Source organism: Terrapene carolina, unplaced genomic scaffold (genome assembly GCF_002925995.2).
Source record: "Terrapene carolina triunguis isolate 2854851 unplaced genomic scaffold, T_m_triunguis-2.0 Scaffold84, whole genome shotgun sequence".
Lineage (NCBI taxonomy): Eukaryota > Metazoa > Chordata > Testudines > Emydidae > Terrapene > Terrapene triunguis.
In genome coordinates, this window is record NW_020664435.1 from 2311829 (window position 1) to 2335810 (window position 23982).

At 40.8% G+C, this 23982-nt stretch overlaps 1 protein-coding gene across 2 annotated transcripts in view; it reads right to left on the minus strand.

The window, feature by feature from the left end:
- CNOT10 (CCR4-NOT transcription complex subunit 10) overlaps positions 1-23982 on the minus strand; it is a 58746-nt gene that overhangs the window by 17819 nt on the left and 16945 nt on the right. Inside the window, exons 5-13 of one of the 2 annotated variants that reach the window (XM_026649357.2) lie at positions 22699-22844; positions 21690-21776; positions 20609-20692; positions 19572-19689; positions 17863-18012; positions 16523-16725; positions 11481-11602; positions 10341-10517; positions 6497-6574 (exon numbers count right to left, since the gene is read on the minus strand). In XM_026649357.2, coding sequence (XP_026505142.1) covers positions 6497-6574; positions 10341-10517; positions 11481-11602; positions 16523-16725; positions 17863-18012; positions 19572-19689; positions 20609-20692; positions 21690-21776; positions 22699-22844 — 1165 coding nt within the window. Of the gene's footprint in view, positions 1-6496; positions 6578-10340; positions 10518-11480; positions 11603-16522; positions 16726-17862; positions 18013-19571; positions 19690-20608; positions 20693-21689; positions 21777-22698; positions 22845-23982 lie in introns of both variants that reach the window. The other variant, XM_026649356.2, reaches the window with a different exon arrangement.

A 23982-nucleotide genomic window follows, 5' to 3' on the forward strand; every position in this document is an offset into this window, starting at 1 on the left:
ATGGCCTTTGGTGGAAGGGAGGGTCTTCGGAGTTGCAGTATTGGCAGATGATAAAACCTTAAGTCCGAATAGAGTCTCTGATGAGGAGTGCTGCTCTATGGCATAGTGCTGTGTGAACATATGAGCTGATGCCCAGGTTGCTACTTTGTAGATGTCCATAATGGGCACATTGTTGAGAAAGGCTATCAAGGCACAGAGTGATCTGGTAGAACGTGTGCAGGTCCCCAGTGGGGGTTGTAGCGGTTGGTGATGATAAAAGTCCATGCAGTTGGAGAGCCTTTTAAATAGCCTCTGTTTAGATAAATTGTTCGGTGATGCAAAGAAATAACTTTGGTGATTTTCTGAAAGTCATTGTCCTCTCAATATAAAATGTTAGCATTCTTTGGACATCTAGCGCGTGCAGCGTTGCGTCTCGTTTATTCCCGTGAGGTTTTGAGAAGAATGATGGGAGATGAATAGCAGGTTTATGTCTAATGTGGATTCCAATGGGGACCAGAGGCCTTGGATTGTGTGGTTGTGGAGGTGTGCCCCCCAACCTAGCAGAGATGCATCAGTTGTGAGTATCATCGACGGAAGGTTCTGTGCAAAGGGAATTCCTGCACAAACATTGTTTGGTTGCGTCCACCAACGTAAAAAGAGTTTTTACTTTGGCTAGCACTGTAAGACATTTGTTAATGCTGTGTCTGTGTGGAATATATAATGTGATGCCTGCAAGGCTGGCTCAGGACATGTGCAGTCTGGCATATTTGACAACAAATGTCGTTGCTGACATGTGCCCTAACAATTGGAGGCAGGTCCTGGCTGATGTCTGGGGACTGGCTTGCGTTGTGGTGATTAGATTTACTCAAGTGCTAAACCTGTGTCAGGGCAGTGAGGCTGTAGCCTTCAGAGAGTTGAGGTAGGCCCCAATGAACTCGTTTCTGCACAGGTGTGAGTGTCGATTTTTGTTTAATTTACTTGTAGGCCTAGATGTGTGAAGAGAGCTACTGTCTTGAGTAGATTCTAGTAGCTGCGTGGATAGGCGAGGAGTATATTTCCCCTTCACCCTCATTGTCTTCATCGCTAGATAAAGGAGGAGTTGATCTGGGCGGTGTGGTAAGTTGGCTCAGTACCGAGTGTACTGGAGTGAAGTCGGTACTGAGGAGGGGAGATTCCGGTGCCGAGGAGACAAGAAGATCTTTGTGGCAGAGAAATTGCTGTGATATTGAGAGCATCGGTACCGAGGAGGGTGTTGTTGGTGGTACCGATGCCTTTGCCGCAGTTGATGGTTCCGGGGGTCATACGTTATGCGCTATAGAGGCAGAAGGTAGCGCCATAGCCTGTAGCGCTGGCCAGTGCTGCATGTTTGAGCTGCTCCAGCAGTACCGAGGGAGGGATTGTAGGTCTTCCTTTAATGCCTTTTTCCGAGCCAGCCCATTTAGGATCTTTTGCTCGCACAGTACCCACGGTACGGGATGCTCCCGCTAATTCAGAGGTGGAAGGTCTTGGTGCGGTTGGTACCAATGGGTAAGGCTATGATTTTGTCATGGATATTTTTAGTAAGAGAGTCAGGGACAGGTCACAGGCAACAAACAAAAAAATCACGGAAGCTGTGACCTGTCCCTGACTTTTACTAAAAACATCCCTCACAGAATGGGGAGGGAGGAGGGTCCAGAACCCTGCCTTCCCTCCTCTCCCCGCAGTGACTGGGAGCTGCAGGGACCCGATTGCCCAGTGGTTGAGAAGGGTACCCTCACCGCCCTGTGTGGCTGAAACTGGGGGAGGGGTCCCCCACCGCCCACAGTGGCAGGGGAGCAGTGGGAGGCCCCTGCCAGCGGCGGAGTCTGGGGAGCTGCGGCGGACCCCCCCACCCGCAGCTGCTGAGCAGCTCCAAGATCCCTCTGCCACTGCGAGCCAGTCAGTTGCTGGGCAGCTGCGGGACGATCCCCCACCACCCACAGAGGCTGGGCTGCTGCGGGGTCCCCAGTGTCAGGGAGGTCGCTGGAAGTCACGGATTCCGTGGCTTCCACAACCTCCATGACATAATCTTAGCCTTACCAATAGCATCTGCCAAGTCAGGGAATTCCATTTTTTGGCTGATTCCCAAGAAGGGGAGGTCAGAGCCTGCTTCTTTGTCATCTTCTTGGCAGGGTGCTCCTTCCCCTGAGAGGGTGAAGGGGAACCTATGTCAGATGCCACCGTGGGAGACCACTGCCCAGGAGGGGCCCGTGATCCCAGATCAGATCAGGGAACCAAGACTTCACCATCATGAGAAGTTTTAGCTGTACATCTCTCACCTTCCTGACACAGGCTTTCAAGTTGTGGCAGTGGGAGCACTTTTGAGGTATGTGTCTCTCACCGAGGCAGCAGACACAGTGAGTGTCCATCACACACCAGGATTGAGGAGCGGCAAGTGAGGTAATGTTTAAAACCCAGGGAGCCGGGCATGCCCCTCAGAGTAGGGTTTCTCCTGTGAAGAAGGTAACTATACTACACTAAGGGGTATCATAATAACTGAAACTTAAATTCCTAAGTGTGGTTTTTTTTTAAGAAAAAATAAAGGAAGAGTAATTAAACTATTGATTAAGTAACTAGTACTCTAAAGTTAAAACTAGAGAAAGATAAAGTACAGCGGCACTGCTAAGTGCTCCGTCTCAAACCGAGGGCGATAGAGAAGGCACGGGGGAGAAGGGGGTGTGGTCGCACAGCACTATGTAACCGCCAGAGGTGGCGTGAGACAGGGACAGGGCATGTGTGACCCACCCAGGCACTGCTACTAGAAACCTCTAATTACAAGCACAGGGGCACAGATTCACCTAAAGTGGAGCACGCACAGGGACACTCCTTGAAGAACCACCTTGGGAACAGAAAAGGCTAGAGCGGAGATTTGTTTTTGTTCATTTCCTAGTTAAGAACACCAAACTCCAGTAAGGGGTTGAATTTGACTCTACATGATGTGCAGACTTTGTTTTAGAACAGAGTAGAAATAACACTTGTTCCTTTTGCCATCATTGTCCCCAAAAGCACCAGTTATACAAGAAACTGCTTTAATAATCCTGGGGGAATTGTGCACCAAAAAATTTAAAATTCTGTGCACAATATTTTAAAATTCTGAATATTTTATTTGTCAAAATATCACACTATAATCACTCTAGTTTCAATTATTTTGGTAATTTATCTCAAAATACCTGTCAACGAGTATGTCAACAATATAGACAGCAGCAAAAAAGATTCCCCAGGAATAGAGAGTTAAAGAAGCCCTTACAACCCAGTTCCAGTTGGGGGGTACTGGAGGTTGCCCCCAGAGCCCAGACACCTGCCCCCTCCCCCACAGAGAGCAGACACCCACACCCCTCTTCCCCCAGAGCCCAACTGTGTGTACCGCCAGAGGCCAGACACCTGCACCTCCTCCCCACAGAGCCCAGCTGCAGGGCACTGCCCAACCCAGCTGTGGGGCAACCACACCACCCAGCCCAGACATGGGGCACCCCCTCCCCCGAAAGCCCAGTCACAGGGAACCCCCCCAACCCAGATACCTGCCCCCTTCTCCCCAGAGCCCAGCCATGGGCACCCCCAAAGCCCACACACCTGCACCCCTTCTTTCCAGAGCCCAGACACCTGCACCCCTTCTCCCCCCAGAGCCCATCTGCGGGGTACCCCCCCCGGTCTAGACACCTGCACCCTCCAGAGCCTTTACTCCCCCTAGTTTCTTTATTGTCCCATCAGGGAACGTGATGTGGTACTGCCCTGTCCTTCCTCACCCTTTGTCAGAGCTGGGTCTCACAGGCCCTCTCCCGTCACCAGGAGAATGACAATTAAGCTGGGCAGCCAGAGCATGCAGTCTCTATTCCTGCTGGGCTGGGCACTCCGCTCACTGGGCTCTGAGGAGTCCAGCAGCCCCTAGTGGCAGCCAGCAGCCCCAATTCTGCAGGGGAAATATGGAATTCTGTGCAAATTCTGTATTGCACAGTGGCACAGAATTCCCCCAGGTGTAATTTAAAGTTTCTAAACTTATTTACTGGAAGCTTTACACAGCGATAAGAAAAAACAGAAAGAAAGAGATACACAAGATTTGATTTTAATCAATCAGACTTGAGTTAGGAAAGGCCATGAAGAAGTTGAGTCTCTTCTGTTTATTCCTCCACCACTTAATTTTGTTTCTTAAAAGGAGAAGGGGGAACAGAAGCCTGGCCATCACACCTTCACATTTCCCCTGCTCTACCCTGAAGGTCTAATGCTTGAAGCTTCTACTGCAAGTGCACTAATCTGACCCACTGTATCTGTGCAATGCTGCTGCTGATCTCCTGGTCTTTAATAGCCTCCATAGTTCGATGGACTATACCCCTAGCTGTAATTTTACAACATGCAAGGCTCAGTTTGAGCCAGTGACCAATCTTGGTCTATAAATCAATTGCCTGACCATGACAAAACTTCATATTTTGTTTAATTTGTCCAATTTACTTCCACGCCAGAGTGGTGATTTCTAGTTTTGGAAGGCTGAAATGTCAAACCGTTTCTTTGCACATCTTTACTGGACTGAAAGTATAAACCACTGTTTGCTTGTGCATGGACCAGAGGTCAGGGCTTCTGTATTAAAAGGGAGCACAAGAAATACAAGCAAAACTATTAAGTGTAAAATCTGATGTTGCTAAGCTCATATTCTGGGCTTCCAGTTTCTATTAAAAAAAAAAAAAAAAAAAAAAAAGAAATCCCACACACAAACCCAAAACACACCACCACCACCTGATGATTTTCACATTCCACTTTACCAAATGGTATCACTTAGAGGACAAGCAGCAGTATATAGACAGAAAGCAAAATTACTACAGGACTACATACACTTGAGGAATTCAGTTCAACAAAGCATTAGATTTTAAGGTCACATGCATTTTAGTTTTTAAAGCAGCCAGATTTCACTGGTAGGTACTTCTCCAATCCAGTTCTCAGGTAATGGGCAGGGATGACCAAGGAATGGAGATGTAATGGTCCCAGTGTGCTGAGGTGGCTTTTTTGCTGGAACCTTCCAGCCTGATGTTTTAATACACTAGAACATGGAATTAGTTGACCTGGGGTTTCCAGCAATGGCTTGGTTTTGCCACACATAGCAAGTGTGTGCACTTCAGATTTTTTTTTTGCACTTAGAATAAGGTCATAGGTGTATGTTTCTTCCCCCAAATGGTACACCCTGAGATTTCAGTCACTTGTGCAGAACTAAAGTGAAGCGATTGAGGAATTTGAGGTGAAAAACTGTACTTTTTAAAGGTCAAAAATAACATGGGACAAAGATCATTTTTTCAAACTGAGTTTCATATTATGTACAGTCAAAGGCTAAATATGATTAGACTAATAAAGCTTTAACATGCATACTTACTTACTCTCTCATATACATCTCAAAATGTGAAGTCATGATTTAAAAAAAATAAAATAAAATAAAATTATAGAATCCATGACATGGGACAAACAATCATGCTTAGTTTGATCTGCCAGTTCGCCACATTCTGTACTCACCCATGTAAAAAGAAAATCACCAGCGGACACCAGCAGCTGCCATTACTTACTATTTGCTTAACATTCAACATATAAGCACCTATCATCTTGATGTCCAAGCGCCATATGTCTGAAGAATTGCTAATGGAAAACTAGTCAGTTACTTGTAGCCCTGGAACATGAAGACATGCTAGGGTGTAAGCTTTAAAATCAACCACTTTAGCAATGTTGAAAGGCATCCCTTGTATTAGCCCGTTTTAGCTAACACATGTTCAAATCACATCTTTAAATCCTAGTCTAGATAACTCTTTAGAAAACTTGTTTTGATTATAGTCCTGATATACGAAAAACTACTATATGCAATAAGATTATTTTAATAGCTTTTAGTTGTCTTAACATCCTTCAGTGGAATATGCTAGTTTCTTAAAACAGATATGGTGGCTATCACGTGTGGTTCAAAACCTCAGTTCACTACCTTGTCACCTTTGTTATGAGAGTCCTGATGTGGAAGTGGGATATGCAGTAACATTACTTTGATTTTCGATCTGTCTGAAAAAAATGGGAAATTACAGGCTGGCATTAAAGCTAGCCTTACCAGTGCTCTAGAAGGAAAAGGCAACGTAATAGAATCTCAATCATTTCCATTAATGGCAGCAGGAATCACAGATTCTTAAGTTTGTACGGTGAGCTTGCTTTTTTCTTTTTTTTGTAAGTGTAGTAAAAGGAACATTAGACTTGTGTACAAACCTCAAAGCTACAGGTTTTTTTTTTACCTGTACCCTGATCTTTATTGAGTTTTACTCTCAATTAAAAATGTAGCCTTAAGGAAGGAAAGTAAAACCTTCCTCTTAGATTAATATTTATCTAATTTCCTTGTAATCTGCTGATAGTTCATTCCATGCCTAGTAGCTGTGATGTAGTTTTTGAGTGCAATGTGACTTTTTTCTTTTTTTAAAAACACTTTTCAACTACAGTCTGACATTCTGCTTGTTTTTGTTGGTTTCAAGTTCCCAAGCAATAGAGTACTTACCTTAAATTTTCTAATTCCTGTTTTCTCAGAGGTGAAGAAGGTGGAGCTGGAATGAATTTATCTCCTTCATGACTTTTACTGCTGAAATGAAGACAGCCTGTTAATTGCGAGCAGTGACCTTCAAGCCTTTAACAAAAAAAGAATGTAAATGCAATAACAATCACAGACACTAATCTCCCTCCTCCCCCCCCCCCTTTTTTTTTTTTTTAAACGACAGCAAGAATCCTATATGTTGAAATGGAAGAGGTTGGGCAAACAAAAGTGAGGGCTGGCAATACTTCAAGCATTGCCAGCCCTCACTATCATTAACACTACCTCATACATGTACACTATCATTAACAATTCCAATTTTGGGGGGAGGGGGCAGGGGAGGCAGTGACAACCTTTTACCAGCAAAAGAAAAAACACCAACACTAACCTTACACAGTTTTAAGCTATTTTTAGAATTCTATAGTAGAAACAACTAAAACTGGTAGATGCAGATTGCATTGGGTTTGTATTAGAGATAGCTTCCTTCCTTTTAAACTTAGGGGAAGGACAGGAAGAGGCCGAGTACAATTTGAATTTTTTAGCAATGTATGGTCAAATTAGAGGAATTCTTTATAATATTAATATATTTTAAAAAAATACCACAAACCACACCAAGAATCCACTTATTTTTCAGTTAGTAAAATTCTAATGTGAAACTTGAAATATACACAAATATTTGGACAATTCAAGACGTACTTCCCTCTAAAAACTTGTATTTTCACCATTTCTTTTTCTTGAACAAAAATTTTGAAAGTTGAAAGCTTTCCTTCCATCTTTGGCAGCAAACACTGCTTTCTGCACTGGCAAACATGGAAATGCAGTTTACAGTAAGTTGAAAAACAGCTTCCTTCTGAGGTGGGGAAAGACTACACTTGCATTTTGGCAGAAAAAGCAACAAAATTTAGATACGACAGACCAAGATTTTGGTTTGGATTTTTTTTTATTTTTGCTCACTTCACAAACAGTGAGAAAATTTTCACCCAAGTCTAGTACTGCTTCATCTCTGCTTACCACAAGCACTACCTCATACATGTACAGACGAATGAGGTTATTCCAGTGCAAACTTCAAACCAAACATCAAGAGAAGTATAGAATTAAAGGAACCCTGTACCTAAAGTTGTAGAAAACACACACACAAAAACCACCCCCTTTGCACCAGGGGAATGTCTGTTACAAGGTCCAGGCTGTACAATATTTTCAGGAGAATGTCACCATCTCGGTTCTTCTATTGTCCCTACCCCCTACCTCCAAACAGACAAGGTTCCCAGCTGAGAGGAATGGATGAAAATCCTTTCAGAACTTGGCAGCATGAATTTAGGAAGAGAATACTTAGTTACTGGACTTTTGGGAGTCAACAATGCTCCTTGGGAGGTATAGGGACAATGTTAGTTATAGAAGCATATGCTTTTGAAATCATAGGACAGTAAGAAATCCTCGTCTACAATGCAGATTTTCTCTTCCTCGCTCCTGTTAAGGAAAAGGGACACACTAGGAAAGATTCACTAAGAAAAATCACAAGTTTTGGACTGTGGTCATGAAGGATTTCTAAGGAAAGATGGTGGAAAAAATACTCCCAACTGCAAGAAAAAAATAAAACGAAAAGAAATTTCCTTTAAATACCTCACATAGACTGAATTCCTTAACTGTTAAAGGGATAAATGGCTTTTCTGCACTTTCAGTACTATATATTGGAACTTGGGTATAACAAAAATACAACTTTCTATTATTTTCCTTAAATGAACTGAGACCTCCAGCATTACCTGTTTTTCCCCCCCAAAGCTGGTGTTCTAACCATTTTCTCCGAGGACTGTGTCCATGAAAGTGAGGGACTCACCGGCATTACACCAGGCATAGTGCAGGCATGAACCAAGAAAAGTTCTCTACATAATTTTGTTAATATTCTTCTCCAACACCCCCGGTTTTATATGGGAGTTTAGAGACGCGTGTAAAGAGAAATCAGGATGAAACCAAAGTCTCCATGTTGGATCCGACATTCACTGGCTTTGTTATGTTTTTAGAAACTTTATAAACCAATGGAGTTTTTTCTTAAGATTCCTTTTGTAGATGTGTCATTTTTTGTAGTTTATATTTTTAATTGCCAACTGTATGCTTCTTTCCTTCACACTTCCTAAATCCAACCTCCATCCCCCACCTCAGAAATAAGCATAATATCGCATACAACACCCAAGAGTGCTATATCTATGTACCAAATCTGAGGCCAGGGCAAATGTTTAGAACTGAAGCATAAGACACTAAGGGCTTGTATACACTTAAAATGCTCCAGCAGCATAGCTGCCCCTGCTGCAGCTGTGCCGCTGTAGTGTGTCAGTGGAGATTCTCTGCAGTGACAAGAGGGGTTTTGTAGTTAGTTGCTCTAGTGAGTGTCTACACTGAAGCACTACAGTGGCACAGCTGCACTGTTAGTCTGTAGTTAGTCCATCTCCCTGAGAGGTGGTAGCTAAGTTGACAAATTCTCCCATTGACCTAGTGCTCTCTACACTGGGGGTTAGGTCACAATAGCTACATCTGTCACCAGTGTGGAATTTTCACACCCCCGAGAGACATAGCTATTCCAATGTGAGTGTTCAGCATAGACCAGTCCTGAGAATTACAGGTGCATGCCCGAGGTGACTGGGAAAACAAAAACCACCGTCAACACATTTAGCATTTGTAGAACATAAGTAAAGGCAGTGAAAACATTCATAAAAATCAATTTACCGTATATACTCGTTCATAAGCCGAATGTTTTTAGTAAAAAAGGGAAGCACCACAGAAGGGGATCGGCTTATGAACGGGTACAGAGAGGGAGAAGTGGGACACAGCCCCTCCCCCCAACAGCAGGAGCAAGGAGAGGCAGCACAGCCAGCAGAGCCAGAAGGGAAAAGGCAGGGCCAGAGTCTCTCCGCTTCTGCCCACGCTGCTCTCCCCCCAGCCTCCGAAGCAGCTGCAGCTCCAGGGCTGGCAGGCTGCAGCCGTGCCGCTCGGCCCCACCCCCCAGAGCAGGCTGTGGCTGTGGCCGCGCCGCCAGGGCACTGGAGCACGCTGTGACTGTTGCCCGGCCCAGCCAGCTGGAACATGCTGCGGCTGCACTGCCCGGTCTGGCCCGCCGGAGCAGCTCCAACCAGGCCAGAGACATCCTCCCCTGGCCCTCCCCAGATAAGGTGGGAAGGGATGGGATGGGGAGAGTGTGGGGTCATGTGGGGGGTGATCATAGGAGTTACTCCCGTGACCTCCCAGCTTTCCCCCCCCCAAAAAAATATTTCCCCACCAGTTGCTGTCCTGGCTCGTCAGGGTAAGCAGCTGGCGTGCTGGGACACTTTGTTTACTTAGGTTTACCTCCGTGCCTGCGGACGCTCGAGGTAAACAAACCATCTCGGCCCACCAGCGGCTTATCCTGATGGCCCGGGAGCCAAAGTTTGCTGACCCATGAATTATAGGGTCGGCTTATGAATGGGTCATAAACATTTTCCATTTTTACTTCTCCATCTTGGGGGGGTTGGCTTATAAACGAGTATATACGGTAATTGTTGAAGGGTAGTTTTTGTTTTGTTTTGAAAGAAAACAAGTGTTTGATGGTGGAAGTCCAATCACTATTTTTTCCTCAGGTTTGCTTAGCAGTACTTAAATTCTGTTACACCAGTAGCAGTTTTCTTTGCATGGAGACTTTGCATGTGCGTTTGAGATCACCTTTTCCGTTTTCTATTTTTCTGCCTGTCAAACTACAGGACAGACAATAGGCACAGAAATCTCTCCCTGATGCTGTGGATGAAAAAGAAGTTTTTTAAATAACTGAAACATCTACTATTGTATTTACCTGCATGCTTCACTGCTTTCATTGTTCTCTGCATTTCCCCCCAACTGGTTATTAGTTTTAGATCCATTTTCCTGCTTTGGCTCCTGCTGATCTTCCGGCAGCAACAGCAAGGCATTTCTTAGACAAATCGCAGCAAACTCCATACTGGCAACAGGGATAGCTGAGGACTGCCCATCACTTGAAAGATGGAAGTTAATTAGTAAATATACTAATATTATTGCTACTTCATTAAAAAAAATATAACGCTTTGGAAAAAGTGAAATCAGGAAGACACAGAACAACTTTATCCTATGGACGAGTGGAAGATTAATGTCATGCCTTAATAAGTTGAATATTTAAATATTCACTTTATGCACTCAACAAAATGCTTATATCCTAATTTAGAGCTCCATCCATGGAAGTCCCATATATTCCAACTGGAACTCCCTAAATAGAGTGCTGGTAAAATCAGATCCTTTGGATGCAAAATCCTGGGACACTTTTTCCTTTTTGTTTGTACACTTCAGCTTGTAAAGAACTAAAACACAGCATCAGTGCACATACAAGAAAACAAGATGTGCAGAAATAACAGACTACGTTCACACATTATGTTGTGAAGCCTGAAGATGAAACCAATAAATTCTACCACTTGAGAAGTACAGGCAATTCACATATAATCTCACTTTAAGTGTTATGGCTTTTTCAAGATGAGATAATTTAGCTAACAAGTCATAAAACTTTGTACATCTTATCTATTAGATCCCTACTCTAGGCTACTTTCTAGCATAGAGTTCTTGTGATGATAATTTCCCTTTCTATAAACAATTTAAAATGCAACTAGGTGGAAAATATGAATTCTAGAGAGATTAAATTAGGAAGTGGACAACTAAAACTTGAGTTTCATTAAACAGATAATGAGTGTTGGATGGGCAACAGAAGGCTTAGACACCTACTAAGACCCCAAGCCTGTAAACATTTCAACACATGAGTAACTTTAACCATATGTAGAGTCCCATATAAATCAATGGGAATAGTCACATGAATAAAGTTACTCACATTTAAAGACAGGAAAGTTTAGAATATTTTTTTCTGGTAAACAGCCACACACCCTTTACAGAGATGAGTAGAAAGTAACAGAGTATAAAAAAATTGTGTACTTACTTATAAACAACATTCTGTATTGATTGTGATGCAAGGACTATTTTACGGTGATAGCCTTGACCTACTATAGATTGCACAATTCCTTTTTTGCTTGGAAGACCTTTAGTTTCTTGTTCTGACGTCTAAAGGAAGAAGGACTGAAAATATCAGTGAGGCTGAACAGGTGATCTTCTTGACATAAAAGCTACAGGGCTGAGAAAACAAACATTACATGTACATAACTGAACCCAGCTAACCTACATTAATTTGCTATTTGTCTGGAGATGGTAGAATACCCCAGAAAGTTTTACTGTCATCCAAATATCATGACTGATAAGGAACTTTTAATTTGTCCTCACAATGCAATTTTACTATACCCCAACTAACTTGAAGCTTCAGGGATTATTTCTGATAATTTGTTCAGTAGTCTATTGACCTAGTTTTTCCTCTGTTATAAAAAGAAGAGGACAATGAACCAAGTCATTTTCAAAAATAGTCAAATTTGGAATTGCTAGGACATTAAAAAGTTTCACGTAATATGGAGCTAAATAATCTAAGCTACCAATATTTATATTCTGACCTCATCCCCCCCCCTTTTTTTTTCATTTGTTGTCCCCCATATTCAATAGATGCATGGGTCGAGTGGTTCCTCTCCCTGAACTCAGGGGGATGGCCTTTAGTTTTGGGTGGGACTACATCCACCCATCCCAAGTATTTCAAATAGTACAAACTTTCCAACTTCTGCAACAAATGAAGGTGGGGTCTTACAGACAAGTCTCTTTCACTACACGACCCTAATTTATCCCCAGAGCAGGTCTATCCTGTGCCCTGAATAAGGCAGGGGTCCTGGGCAAAATTTAGTATGTAATCATGTAATTAAAGACTCTACTATAAGATATATGCACAAGGGAGCTGAATTAAGATTCCACAGGCAATCAAGTGCTTGACTTTGCAACCTTAATTTTTTAATGTAGTTTTGTATGCATAATTTCCTCGGTATTAAAAAAATAAATAAACAAACCTAAAACCCAGAAATTCCATCATGTGAAAGCATCTTGATCTTTCAGGGCTCATCAAGAAGATGTGACATATGCTTTTGCAGTGTGTTTCACAAGTATTTGCTGACAGCAGAGGAACGTCAAGACTCAGCAACCTTGGGTTCAATTCCAGGTTCAGGGGGAGGTGAGAGGGGGAGAAGCGTGCTCTTCCAGGTACAGACCCTTCACTTCCTGATCCCCTCAAGCCAGACTCCTCCTACTTGTGTCCCTTCCGACCTGTCCCTGTGTCAGTCGCATCTCCTCATACAAGTTTCTTCCCCAAACCCAGCTTCTAATCCCAGTTCCAGTCCTAGTCTCCTTCTTTCCATGTCCAAATCCCAATCTTTCTCCCCATGACCCCTGTAAAATCTATGGCTCCCAGTGCCAGTCTTCTTTGCCAAGCTTCTCTCTCTAGTCTCCTTGCCCAGCCAGTCCCAGTATCTTCTTCCTTCCAGCTCTTGTCCCATCTACATTTCAGTCAAGCTGCTGCTCCTGCTTCACATTGCCTGATCACCAGCAGAGGGAATATTGAGAGCACAAGAGAGCAGGAAGACTCAATTCCAGTGCCTGGTGCCACAGCAGCCAGAAGCAGCAACTGCAGGGAAAGTCCAGCTCAGCCTCTGCAATCCCAGGCTGGAGTATGCTCAGTGCAGACAGGGTCTCTGGAGAATTTGGCTGCCACACACTAACACATTTTTTATGGAGCATGTGCTAGCAGATTTTTTTCGTCTTATAATTTGGCCAAATTTGGGCAGACTTCCATGGGAAAAGCAAAAGCCACATCCCTGACACTAACACAACTCCCCTGGCCAAATTTCAAGACCTGGCTCCAAACAGGCACTACAGCTTTTCAACAAAATGGTTTTAAGAATTTTTAAAGGCAAAAGGACGTTTTCCCTTAAACAGCTGAACCATTTTTGCTGAAACTTTCAAAAGATTCATTGTGAAGTAGACACCCCAGCATGGATAATTTCAGCCTACACAGTTAAAATTTGGCAAAGTTATAAGCAACTGAAAAGAGCCAGGAAACCTCAATTATAGCAGCAGCTACCAGTTCCATCTATAATAAAATAACAGTATGTTTCTAGCCCTCAACACTTGTGAAGAAAAGCATGAAAACGTGATCCAACGCAATGACATCTGCCTGAGCTTGCAGAGAGCATAAAGGAGTAGCTTTAACAGATATGAACTGCCCCAATATCTCAATGGGGTGTTAACTCCCAATCTCAGCAAACATCCCCCCACCAAACTTGACATCATCCCAACATGGGTCTGTGTAGCAGAAGGAGAATAATGCAATGGGCTTAGCCCACCCACTAAAATAAATACCATAGGTGCTGGGGAAAGAACTGGGGGCCCTCCTGCTGCCACCCTTGCTTCTCTTGGAGGAAGCTGGGGAAGACCATCCTGTCGGCTGCTGGTGCACTCCAGGGGAAGAGAAGAGGTCTGCTGCCCCTGCCTCTCTGAGAACAGAAGGCCCTGCTGCTACCATGGCCATGGTATAGGGGCAGAGCCATGTCCCATGCTGCGGTGTGCATAGGCCCATGGCCTGCCTTAATCTGGCCCTCATGCTGAGAATTTCTTGTGACACATCATTGTTATTAAATATTTCTTTCATGGTAACGTCCAAGTCCTGTATCAGGATTAGGGCCACACCGGACTAGGAGCTTTACAGACAGATGTAAATATGGTCCCAATCCCAAAAGTCTTACAATCCAACAGCAGAAACATGAAATGTGGGAGAGAGGCTTCATACATATGTAAACATTTTCTATATTTGTAAGCCTCACTATTAAGTACTGGTTGGTTTCTTATGGGCAACATGAGAGAAGCAAGTCTTGAGAGGGATTTGAAGGAGAAGAGAGAGTAGAGCAGGGGTTCTCAAACTGGGGGTCATGAGCCCTCAGGGGGGTTGCAAGGTTATTGCATGGGGGCTCCTGAGTGGTCAGACTCCACCCCCAAACCCCGCTTCGCCTTCAGCATTTATAATAACGTTAAATATAAAAACAGTGTTTTTAATTTATAAAGGGGGTCACACTCAGAGGCTTGCTGTGTAAAAGGGGTCACCAGTACAAACCTTTGAGAACCACTGGAGTAGAGGAACCTTACAGAGCAGTTCAAGGACAGCATGGATGAAAACTTGAAAGTGTTTGTAGGAGCAAATACATGAGCGGAAGTGCATGCAATAAAGAGAACAAGACTGGATAAACAGGGATGGGAAAAGTTGTGTAAGGCATTGAAAGTCAAAAACAACAAGAAATTTCAACTTGATACTGTGAGAGAAGAGTTTCCAGTGGAGGGATTCAAAGAGAAGATGATGGGATCAGAATGAAGAGCAGAGATGATGCATTTTTCTATAGACTGGATAGAGTGGCCCAGATTTCAGATTAGCCAGAGAGAAAAAGGGAGCAGCAATTGAGATAGGAAATTATGAAAGCCTGCAGTGAGTTCTGGATGTGTGAAAAGAAAGGAAAAGGTCATATACCAGGATTCCACACACATCACAATGTGGCTTGTTGCTTATATCCTGTTTAGATTCCTATCACATGCAGTCCATGGCTACTTTGAGAAAATATTTATATTAGACAGCATTAAACAAAAAACAAGTCCTAAGGGATACATACCAACCCTCATGAACCAGAACCAGGACAAATGCCAACCACTAAGGGACACAGGTTAGAAAGATCCTTTATGGGACAAGTATTTCTCTACAGGATTCTGCCCTCATTTTAAAGCATCTAGTACTGGTTACTATCAGAGACAGGTCATTGGACTAAATGGACTGATACAGTGAGACACTTTGTAGGATTTAGATACCAGCATATTCAGCAGGAAATAAATACAGGTCACAAGAAGCCAGCTGACACATTTGTGTGTGCAAATGTAACAATATACTTTCACTCAAATCGTACATCTTGGCATATGGATGTGGGATGTGTGCAGGGGGAATTTCCACTGGGACTGGGAGAAGAGAGTGGGAGAGAAGAGAAAGAAATCCACCCCATTGCCACAGAGCAGCAGCAGTTACGCTGTAACTGCTAGCAATGGCCTGCATGGATATTTATGCTCCCACAAGAGAACTGGCCAGCAGTTCCACCTTAACCTTACTACTTCCCATCCCCAAAACTCCTTGCACTGGGAGCCCCAGCAGAGCAGAACTCCACAGCACAGAGAAAGATGTACAGCCCATGCAAGACTTTTAAATCCTGTGATTTTCCTTTTCACAGTACAACTACACCAGTTCTACTGGGTCAAGGAGCAATATGGCCTGAAGAGGGAGTAAAATTTTGCTATCAGTGTGAAAGTACAATGGGAAGGTTAGGTCCCATTAAGCACCCATGAATAATGGGGTGAATGAGATGGCATGATAAGGCAAGTTTGAGTTTTCGCCATGGAGAAGTAGCATGTTGTATCTTATTTGCAGGTGAAGCCTCACTGCAGACTACCGCTGATTCATTCCTTATCTTTATTTTTAGCCCCAAAATAAAGTCAGTACAAAATCAAATCTAAGCCACACAGAGACTTGGAGACAACTCAGCTTCAAAGCATGTTAAATATGTCTACCAAGTATTCCAATGAGTTAAATATGGTCTAAATGCATTAATGTCACGTAAATTTGCCAGGAGAAATAATGCTTCACTAGTCTCATACACAGCCTATAACTTTAGTGAGGAATTGTTGTAACATCCACTTACATCTTTTCCTGTTATCCCTTACTAATATTCTAAAATAGCTACCAGGACATTTTTTTACCTTACGGCAAGTCAGTTAACCTCCAGACCTCAATTTCCACTTCTATAAAATGGAGATACTGCTTATCCATCTTTGTAAAGCAGGTTGATATCTTCATATTAAAAGAATCGGATATAAATTCACAATATTATTATATTATTTACATAACTAAATATTGAAGAAGCAGGCCTGTAACATGTACAGTAGAACTCATAGAATATTTCTTCTTTTCAAAAGGATATTGTTTTTAGAAGTGTTGTGTGATCAGATGGCTTCTGAAGCAGACTTACTTACCCCCTTGTTGGCAGCAATGCAGCATTCTGCTAGTCTCAACCAGAGGCGTGGGTTTGAGTGGTAGACTTGGACAGCTTCTATCAAGCATTCAAAAGCAGCTAGGGGCCTCCCAATATGTAAAAGTTGAATTCCACAGTTGTATAGCAACTCATACCGTTTATTAGTCAACAACGTACACATAGGTCTCCCTGAAAATTTCTTGCCTGTGAGAGAAGTTAGATAATATTGGGTATTCAGTTTAAGAGGACAGAAATGAAAGAACACTCCTGGAAAAATAATTGCATCATGTAAATATTCACTAATTTCCCTCTGTAAATAAATTTCTCCCACCTTAGAGTTGACCGCAGAACAAACAAATGCACCTTACTCATTAGAGTATAGACTGCTTTAATCTTATTAACTATGCTGATTACTCAGTATATTAGATATGAAATATCATACAACTCCAAAGTCATCTAAATGCCCATGGCTTCTTCATTATTCTCAATTTTTGTAAAATCTGTAACAAATTAGTTCCAAAAAGTATTTGCTATTTTAATATAATTATAAAAAGCCGCTGCCTTTTTACTGACATTATGGACTATACCACCATAATACACACACACAAGAATTAACAAGCCACACTGAGAACTAGTTGTCAAATAGGTAAAGAGTGAATTTAACATAAGATGAAATATGACGATGTAAGATTTATTGTCGGGGGAGGGGGAACACATACACAAACTAACAGACTGAGTTACAATTAGGAGATACAGTATCATCTCAGGATTTTTTCTTTTTTTAAAAAAAAAACTTTGATTATATCAAAGTCAATGTCAGATAAACAAACAGAGAATTGTAGGTGAAAGTTCACACAAACCTGGAGAGTTCACTAACAAAAAAGGTCGAGATAAGTTTGTATTTAAAACAAAATACAGTTAAAATGATTTTTAAGGCAGTAAATGAGAGAGACTTTCAAACCTTGGTGACTCAATCCAAGTCAGCAAGATCATGAGTAATGGTTTTAATGATGTACAATAGGGCAGGAAAACCGTGTTTATTTCAGACCCTCTTGACTGACAATCAAATAGTATAAACAAGTGTAGAAATAATTACCAAAGCTTTCAACATGCTGAAGCAAGCAAGAAAATGACACACATTTCATCGTCTATTTCTGACAGCAGGCAGCTATATTTTGAAATCACGTACACTCAAAACTCCCTTCCTTCTTACCCTGTCCCTTGTGGATCACTGAACAGTAATTACTAAAAAGAAATACTAATATGAGCTCTCCAGTAACAATTTATTTGAATCAAAACACTCACTCCTTCACCATGCTTTTCGTCTGTTACAAGTCTTACCTGGGTCTGTGCTACCCGTTCCTAGTTGTGCACATGCATTATCATTTTCCTGCAGGGCCTTTTTAAAATAGAAAATTCCTAAATTGTGCTTTCCCATAGCAAAATGAATGCAGCCGAGATTGTTCCAAAACATGCACCTTAAGCATTCACCTGAGAAAACAGCAAAATATAATCAAAATCAAAACATTTTCATAGTTCAGGACATTATGGTACATTCTTTGCAAGATACTTCTGTGAAGAGCTAAACTAAACATAGTATGATATGATCTATTGTGAAGACCAATGAGACAATAAATTAACCACCTACTACTTCTGTGTACCATTTTACTTCCTTTGAACACATAACATTATTTAATTTGTTAAGTGGTAAGGGTTTGGTTAACTTCTCGTGCATCATGTTCTCGAATAGCAGGGTATAAAACCACTTTGGCAGAGTTCAATTTACAGCACATTAATCTGAAAGTTCTCTTAGTACTTAATGTGTAAACACTTGCAGTTTTCTGACATATGGCTCCTGTAAGAAGGAAATTCTTACATGACATTATCTGCTCAATGTTTAATAAAATAAGCAAATACACTAATCCAACTATACAAGCAGAAGAGAAATGAGGGCTTCTCACATTGAGACTGCACACAAATATGGTGTTCAGATAATACTGACAATTTAACTTTTGACCTATTTACTTATAAAAGCAGTTTCACAAGGTTGCCACTAGTAAAGAACAACTTAGTTTCTAAATTAAGCAACTTCATATTTATTTAATTGCGTCTATTCAAGTAGTCAGAGAACTGTGATATTTCCAAGGCAGATTCCATGACTATATTCATGTAGCTGCCATTTCTCCATCAATTCCTGCTAGACGAAGAAACATCCTTGTGATGCAAGAGGTTTCACAGAGCATCTTAAGAAGTGTCGCACAAAAACACTGAGTATGAAACTTTACGGAAGAAAGGGCATTTAATAGCTATATTATTTAAATTATAAAACACAGGAAGGTCTTTTCTTGAATTAAATCCAGTTTTATAATTCATATGAACTGGGTTTTCCAATGTTTAAAGATACCAATATTGGCTAAAAGACCATTTTTATACCTTCCATCTCACTTGAAAGAAGATAATAATATTTACAAGTAGTTTAAGCTCCACAAGATTTGAGGCAACCCCAACACTCCATGCAAACTTTGAATTCACCCCACAGCTAGCACCCCTTCTCCTATAACTTCTCCCCTGGGCGCAACATAGAACCTCACACTCATCTTCCATTATACTTCTACTTTCTACTGGTCCAAACATAGGCATTACACTTACACACACACCACTCACTTCTTCATGTGGCAACACTCCTAAATATCTGCTAGGCTGGATTAGAGTTTTGTTTTAAACAGACACAAAAACATTTAGGGGCTGGGAGGAAAAGGATGTGGAAAATGAGTTAAGGAAGATAAAAAACAAAACAAAACAAAACATGGTATTTAAGGCCCCAGCATTGCAAGCACTTACACACACGCTTAATTTGAACGCTTGTGCGTAGTCTTACTGAACTCAATGAGAATTAAAACACTGGAAAACCCAGTTCATACAAAAATATAAAAAACTGGATTTTATGCGCCAGAAAATGTCTTAAAACTGAACTCAATGAGACTACTTGTGTGTAAAGATAAGCACGTGTGTAAGTGGTTGCGCAATCAGAGTTTTATGCTTTATTTTACCTGTTTTCATGAATCCTGGATGTTCAGCAATGTTTGAGCTGTTTAACAGTTTTACTGCTTTCCGATAATTGCCCCTCAAATATTCAAAATTGCTCTTAAGAAAGAGAGAAGGAGCAGACTGTGAAGAAAACAAAAATTATTACTTATCAATTGCTTTAGGAGATCTACTGTTAGTGTTAAACTGCAATAGTCACAGTTTATTGATTATTGTTGCTATTTGGAAACAGAAGTGTTTATTTTAATGCAGCAAAACTTGTTCCTCAGATGTATGGTTAACATTTTTCTCTTCCTAGAACTCACATAGCTATCCACCACAATTCACTTTAACTTCTAACTAAATGTTTTTGTAACTGCTTTAAAAAAAATATTGAAAAATACAACCACATACAAACTGTTCTGTAACATCCTTATTTTCTTCACACGGAAAGAATGCACTAGAATGTGCCTTCTTCCAGCTCTGCAAAAGTGAACTATATTGGACATACTGCCTCCAGCAAAATGAAAGGCTCTGAAAAGCTTCAACTGAAACAACAGATTTTAGTACCCCCAAATTATTTTTCTTATTGACCAACTATGGAGTAGTTTAATCCTTTCAATGACCAGGAAAACTTATTCTAATCAGCGAATAAAGTTCACTGCATCAACTAGAGATTAGACTTCCATAACTTTTCTAGAGAAATTTACATTCTGTTGGGAGTTGCTTACTCTTTGATTAAGGTTATTATAATCCATGCTTTAGAGTTTGTTTAAAAAATGAGGCACTTTATAAACTTTTATATCTTAAATTAATAAAAACCCTAAGCGTGATTTTCTGAGCACATAAATCAGCCAATCCAAAAAATAATTCCATAATAATGAGTTGCAATTATACAAAAGTAAATTATAAACAAGACTAATGCTAAAGCTCTTTTTTATTTCAGACACTTCCCCTGAGTCTCAAACTTTATAACAGAAATAAAGTTAACAAGTTTAGTTTTAGGACAGAGAATTGACCTAGATTGCAAACAGAATATGCTTAAAAAAAAAAAAAAGCTTACATTTCCAGCTGTATTCATAACGGATTTAATCTCCCTTTTGCATGCTTTTAGAGACTTCATCTGGATATAGGCTCTCACTTTATACTGTTAAATTAAAAAAAAATTTCATTAGTATAATTTTAAAAATTAACATTTTAAAACACTTTAGTAAATTATGCAGTTTGATGTAATCTGTAAAATGCAACATGCCCAAGTTTACTACACAATATTGTACACCTCTACCCCGATATAACGCTGTCCTCGGGAGCCAAAAAAATCTTACCGTGTTATAGGTGAAACCGTGTTATATCGAACTTGCTTTGATCCGCTGGAGTGTGTAGTCCCGCCCCCCAGAGCGCTGCTTTACCGCATTATATCCGAATTCGTGTTATATCGGGTCGCGTTATATCGGGGTAGAGGTGTACTTATATACATTAAGAAAAACTATTTAAAAACTGTCTAAAAAATAAAACTCCTCTTCAGAATATAAAGAGAAAATTCAATTACAGGCTTCTAACAAACTAACTCCTACAGAATCCTGTAAAATGGATTGTAAAAGAGATTCAGTATAATGGCTGAGTAACAAGTTCCAAAACTTAAACTTTAAAAAAAAAACTCAGCGATACAATTTTTTGTTACTATTGTGATAAGTAACTTCTATAACTGAAAGATCAGAGGAAAATATTTATTTTTCAGTTTTCTTTTTATTCATTTAATAGTACTCTGGGGCAGATCCCTCAGTTGGTATAAACTGTCATAATTCCACTGTGGTATAAGTTGTCATAGCTCTATTGATTTCAATGGAGATACAACACCATTTGAAGTTCTGCCTCTTTGTTCTTTAGTCAGCTTCCCTCACTTATGTAGATCTTACAGAAACAGGGGAGAAATTAAAATACAGACGTTGGGGGTGGGGTGTTGTTTTACACATAGACAAGGGAATTCAGGAGCAGGTGTAGTATCCGAAACTTCTTTTAAACTGATTTTTAAAGATTAACTAGATTCATAGTATGCAATACCTCTTTTTAATAAAGATAAATGAGAACATCATCAATTTTAAATTGCATATAAATATCTAATTCTGGACACCAGAGTTTCCTACCTGATGTATCTTAGATTTTGCAGCTTCTATCAAAGCTCCACTTTCAGCTCTATGATTAGATGACTCCTTATTTGTGTTATTACCTATCTGAACACAAATTAAAAGGAGAAAATATGATTTCATCTTTAATCCAGTGTACAGGTTTATTTTTCTTAGGTCTAACATCAGAGGGGAAATCAATGTCCCAAAAAGGAAAACTCAGTCATAGCTAATATCATCACATCCTATTCTGGCACTTAGTGAATTCTTAAAAACCACCTAACACATAAGGAAGCCAAGGACATTGTATCTATACATCGTTAGCTTCTGAAAACTAGGTTTTCATGTCAAGTGACTTTCTATTCTCCTTTAGACTCTTCAGTAAAGTTACTGTACACTAAAGATAGACAAGATTAGTTTCCTTTAACATATCAAAGAAGTGTTCTACATTCAGTTAGATCCCTGTCTAACCTCAATCCACTTCTTACTTAAAAAAGGGTACTTCTTAGTAGCAGAATTTCACCCCAACTAGTGACACATGAACATCTGTCTCATATACTCAAGGACTCCTCTGATTCCTCAACAAGCAGAGGCAATTCCTCTCTGACCTACTAGTTACTTCCCTGGCTCAGGGTCAAAGGAATTGCAGTCCAAAGCAATAGCTTCTTGGTTACAGCTCAGAGCTGTCAGCCAGGGAGACAAAGTGGGAATATTTGACCCTAAAGACTATAACTGTCCCACTAATGCAAAAATCTGACAATAGGAAACACCTCTCAATCCTTTGCCAGTAGTAGACTCAGTTTGTAGTGGGATACAGGGGAATATATACATGCCACATGCAATTAAATAGAATTACCAAAGTGACCAGTGGCAGTCTAAGATTAAAACCATTCTAACATAGTTTAAATTTTAAACTATTTGAAAAAGCTATTGATTATTTTTGGATTAGCCCAAAGCATATTGCCATGAATACATCCAAGAGGAGTTTTTTTTTTTTTTTTTTAAATAAGGTCCTCTGAAACATACTCACCTCGTTATTTTTTCCATTTTTGTTATTGTTTCCCTGTAAAATCATTTTTTCCAAAACAGAAAGCAGATGCAAGGCTTTCTCAGCCTGGTAAGTTAGCAGATACAAGTCTACAAGCAGGAAGCACACAGCCTGGGCAAACTTCTCTTCTACATCAGACAAAGAAAAGAGAAAGAAATATTATAGTTTTAATATGTAGCCCCCACCAACACATAACTGTGAAAACACCCCCACCTTAGCCATAAAGCACTGTCATGAAGTGCTCTAAAATTAATTTGAATGCACTACATACGGTGATCCTGATGAACAAACCTACAAACACTGAAAATGTTGACCTGTCAACATTAAAGTATATACAATTGAGACAATTAAACATTTCCTCTTAAAAAAAAATTAATTTTGGAAGTTGGTCTAACTGATAAGCTCTGGAGAACCAATCCCCTAAAGGGATCAATGTAGGCAGACCTATATGGCTACATGGAATCCCATCAAAGTCAGTAGAACTCTGCACAAGCCCTAAGTGTCTCTGCATGGATGCCTTTGAGACTGAACCCTAAGTTCATGTATGATATCATACATCAGTATGATAGCTGGTATATCAAAAATTGTCAATGTGTTGTTCCTTCCATTCCTCTCACTTAATGGATTTACTGATGAACACACCACCCACCCACCCACCCACACACCCCGACAAGAGCATGCATCAGCAAACAACCTTAACACTTCAGCAAGGTTTATAAACCCTATCAGACAAGCACAGCACCATTCCACTACACAGAGGGCCACTGTTTACAGTTATGTGGGACTTAATTTTCAAAGGTGGGTGCATACAATTACATACAAGTTATCGCCACAGTTGCCAACTTTCACGCAGTAAACAAGCACCCCGACTTTCACGATAAGCCAAAAATCAAGATGATCCCATTTCAAAACAAGGCCAAAACAAGCCAATCTCTAAGAATCCCAATACTCTATGTGACTAGATCCCCCCAGTGTGCAGTGTGGGACTGTGGTGGGCCTGCTGCGCACCCCTGACTCTCTACCCCACTTCCCCCTGCTTTCAGGGAGCTGATCAAAAAAAAAAAAAGAAGCAGCAACAAGCTACAAGCCATAAACTAGCCAAAAAGCAACTCACAAGCCAATTAAGCCAAAACCAAGCCCAATTTCTGCATTTTTTCCGTGGGTTTGGCATGTGTGGTTATCACAGTTCCTTACAGCTTGTGTGCCAACATAGATTATCTGCGCGCGCCCACACACACGAGTATCTAGTTATATGACTAACTGCCC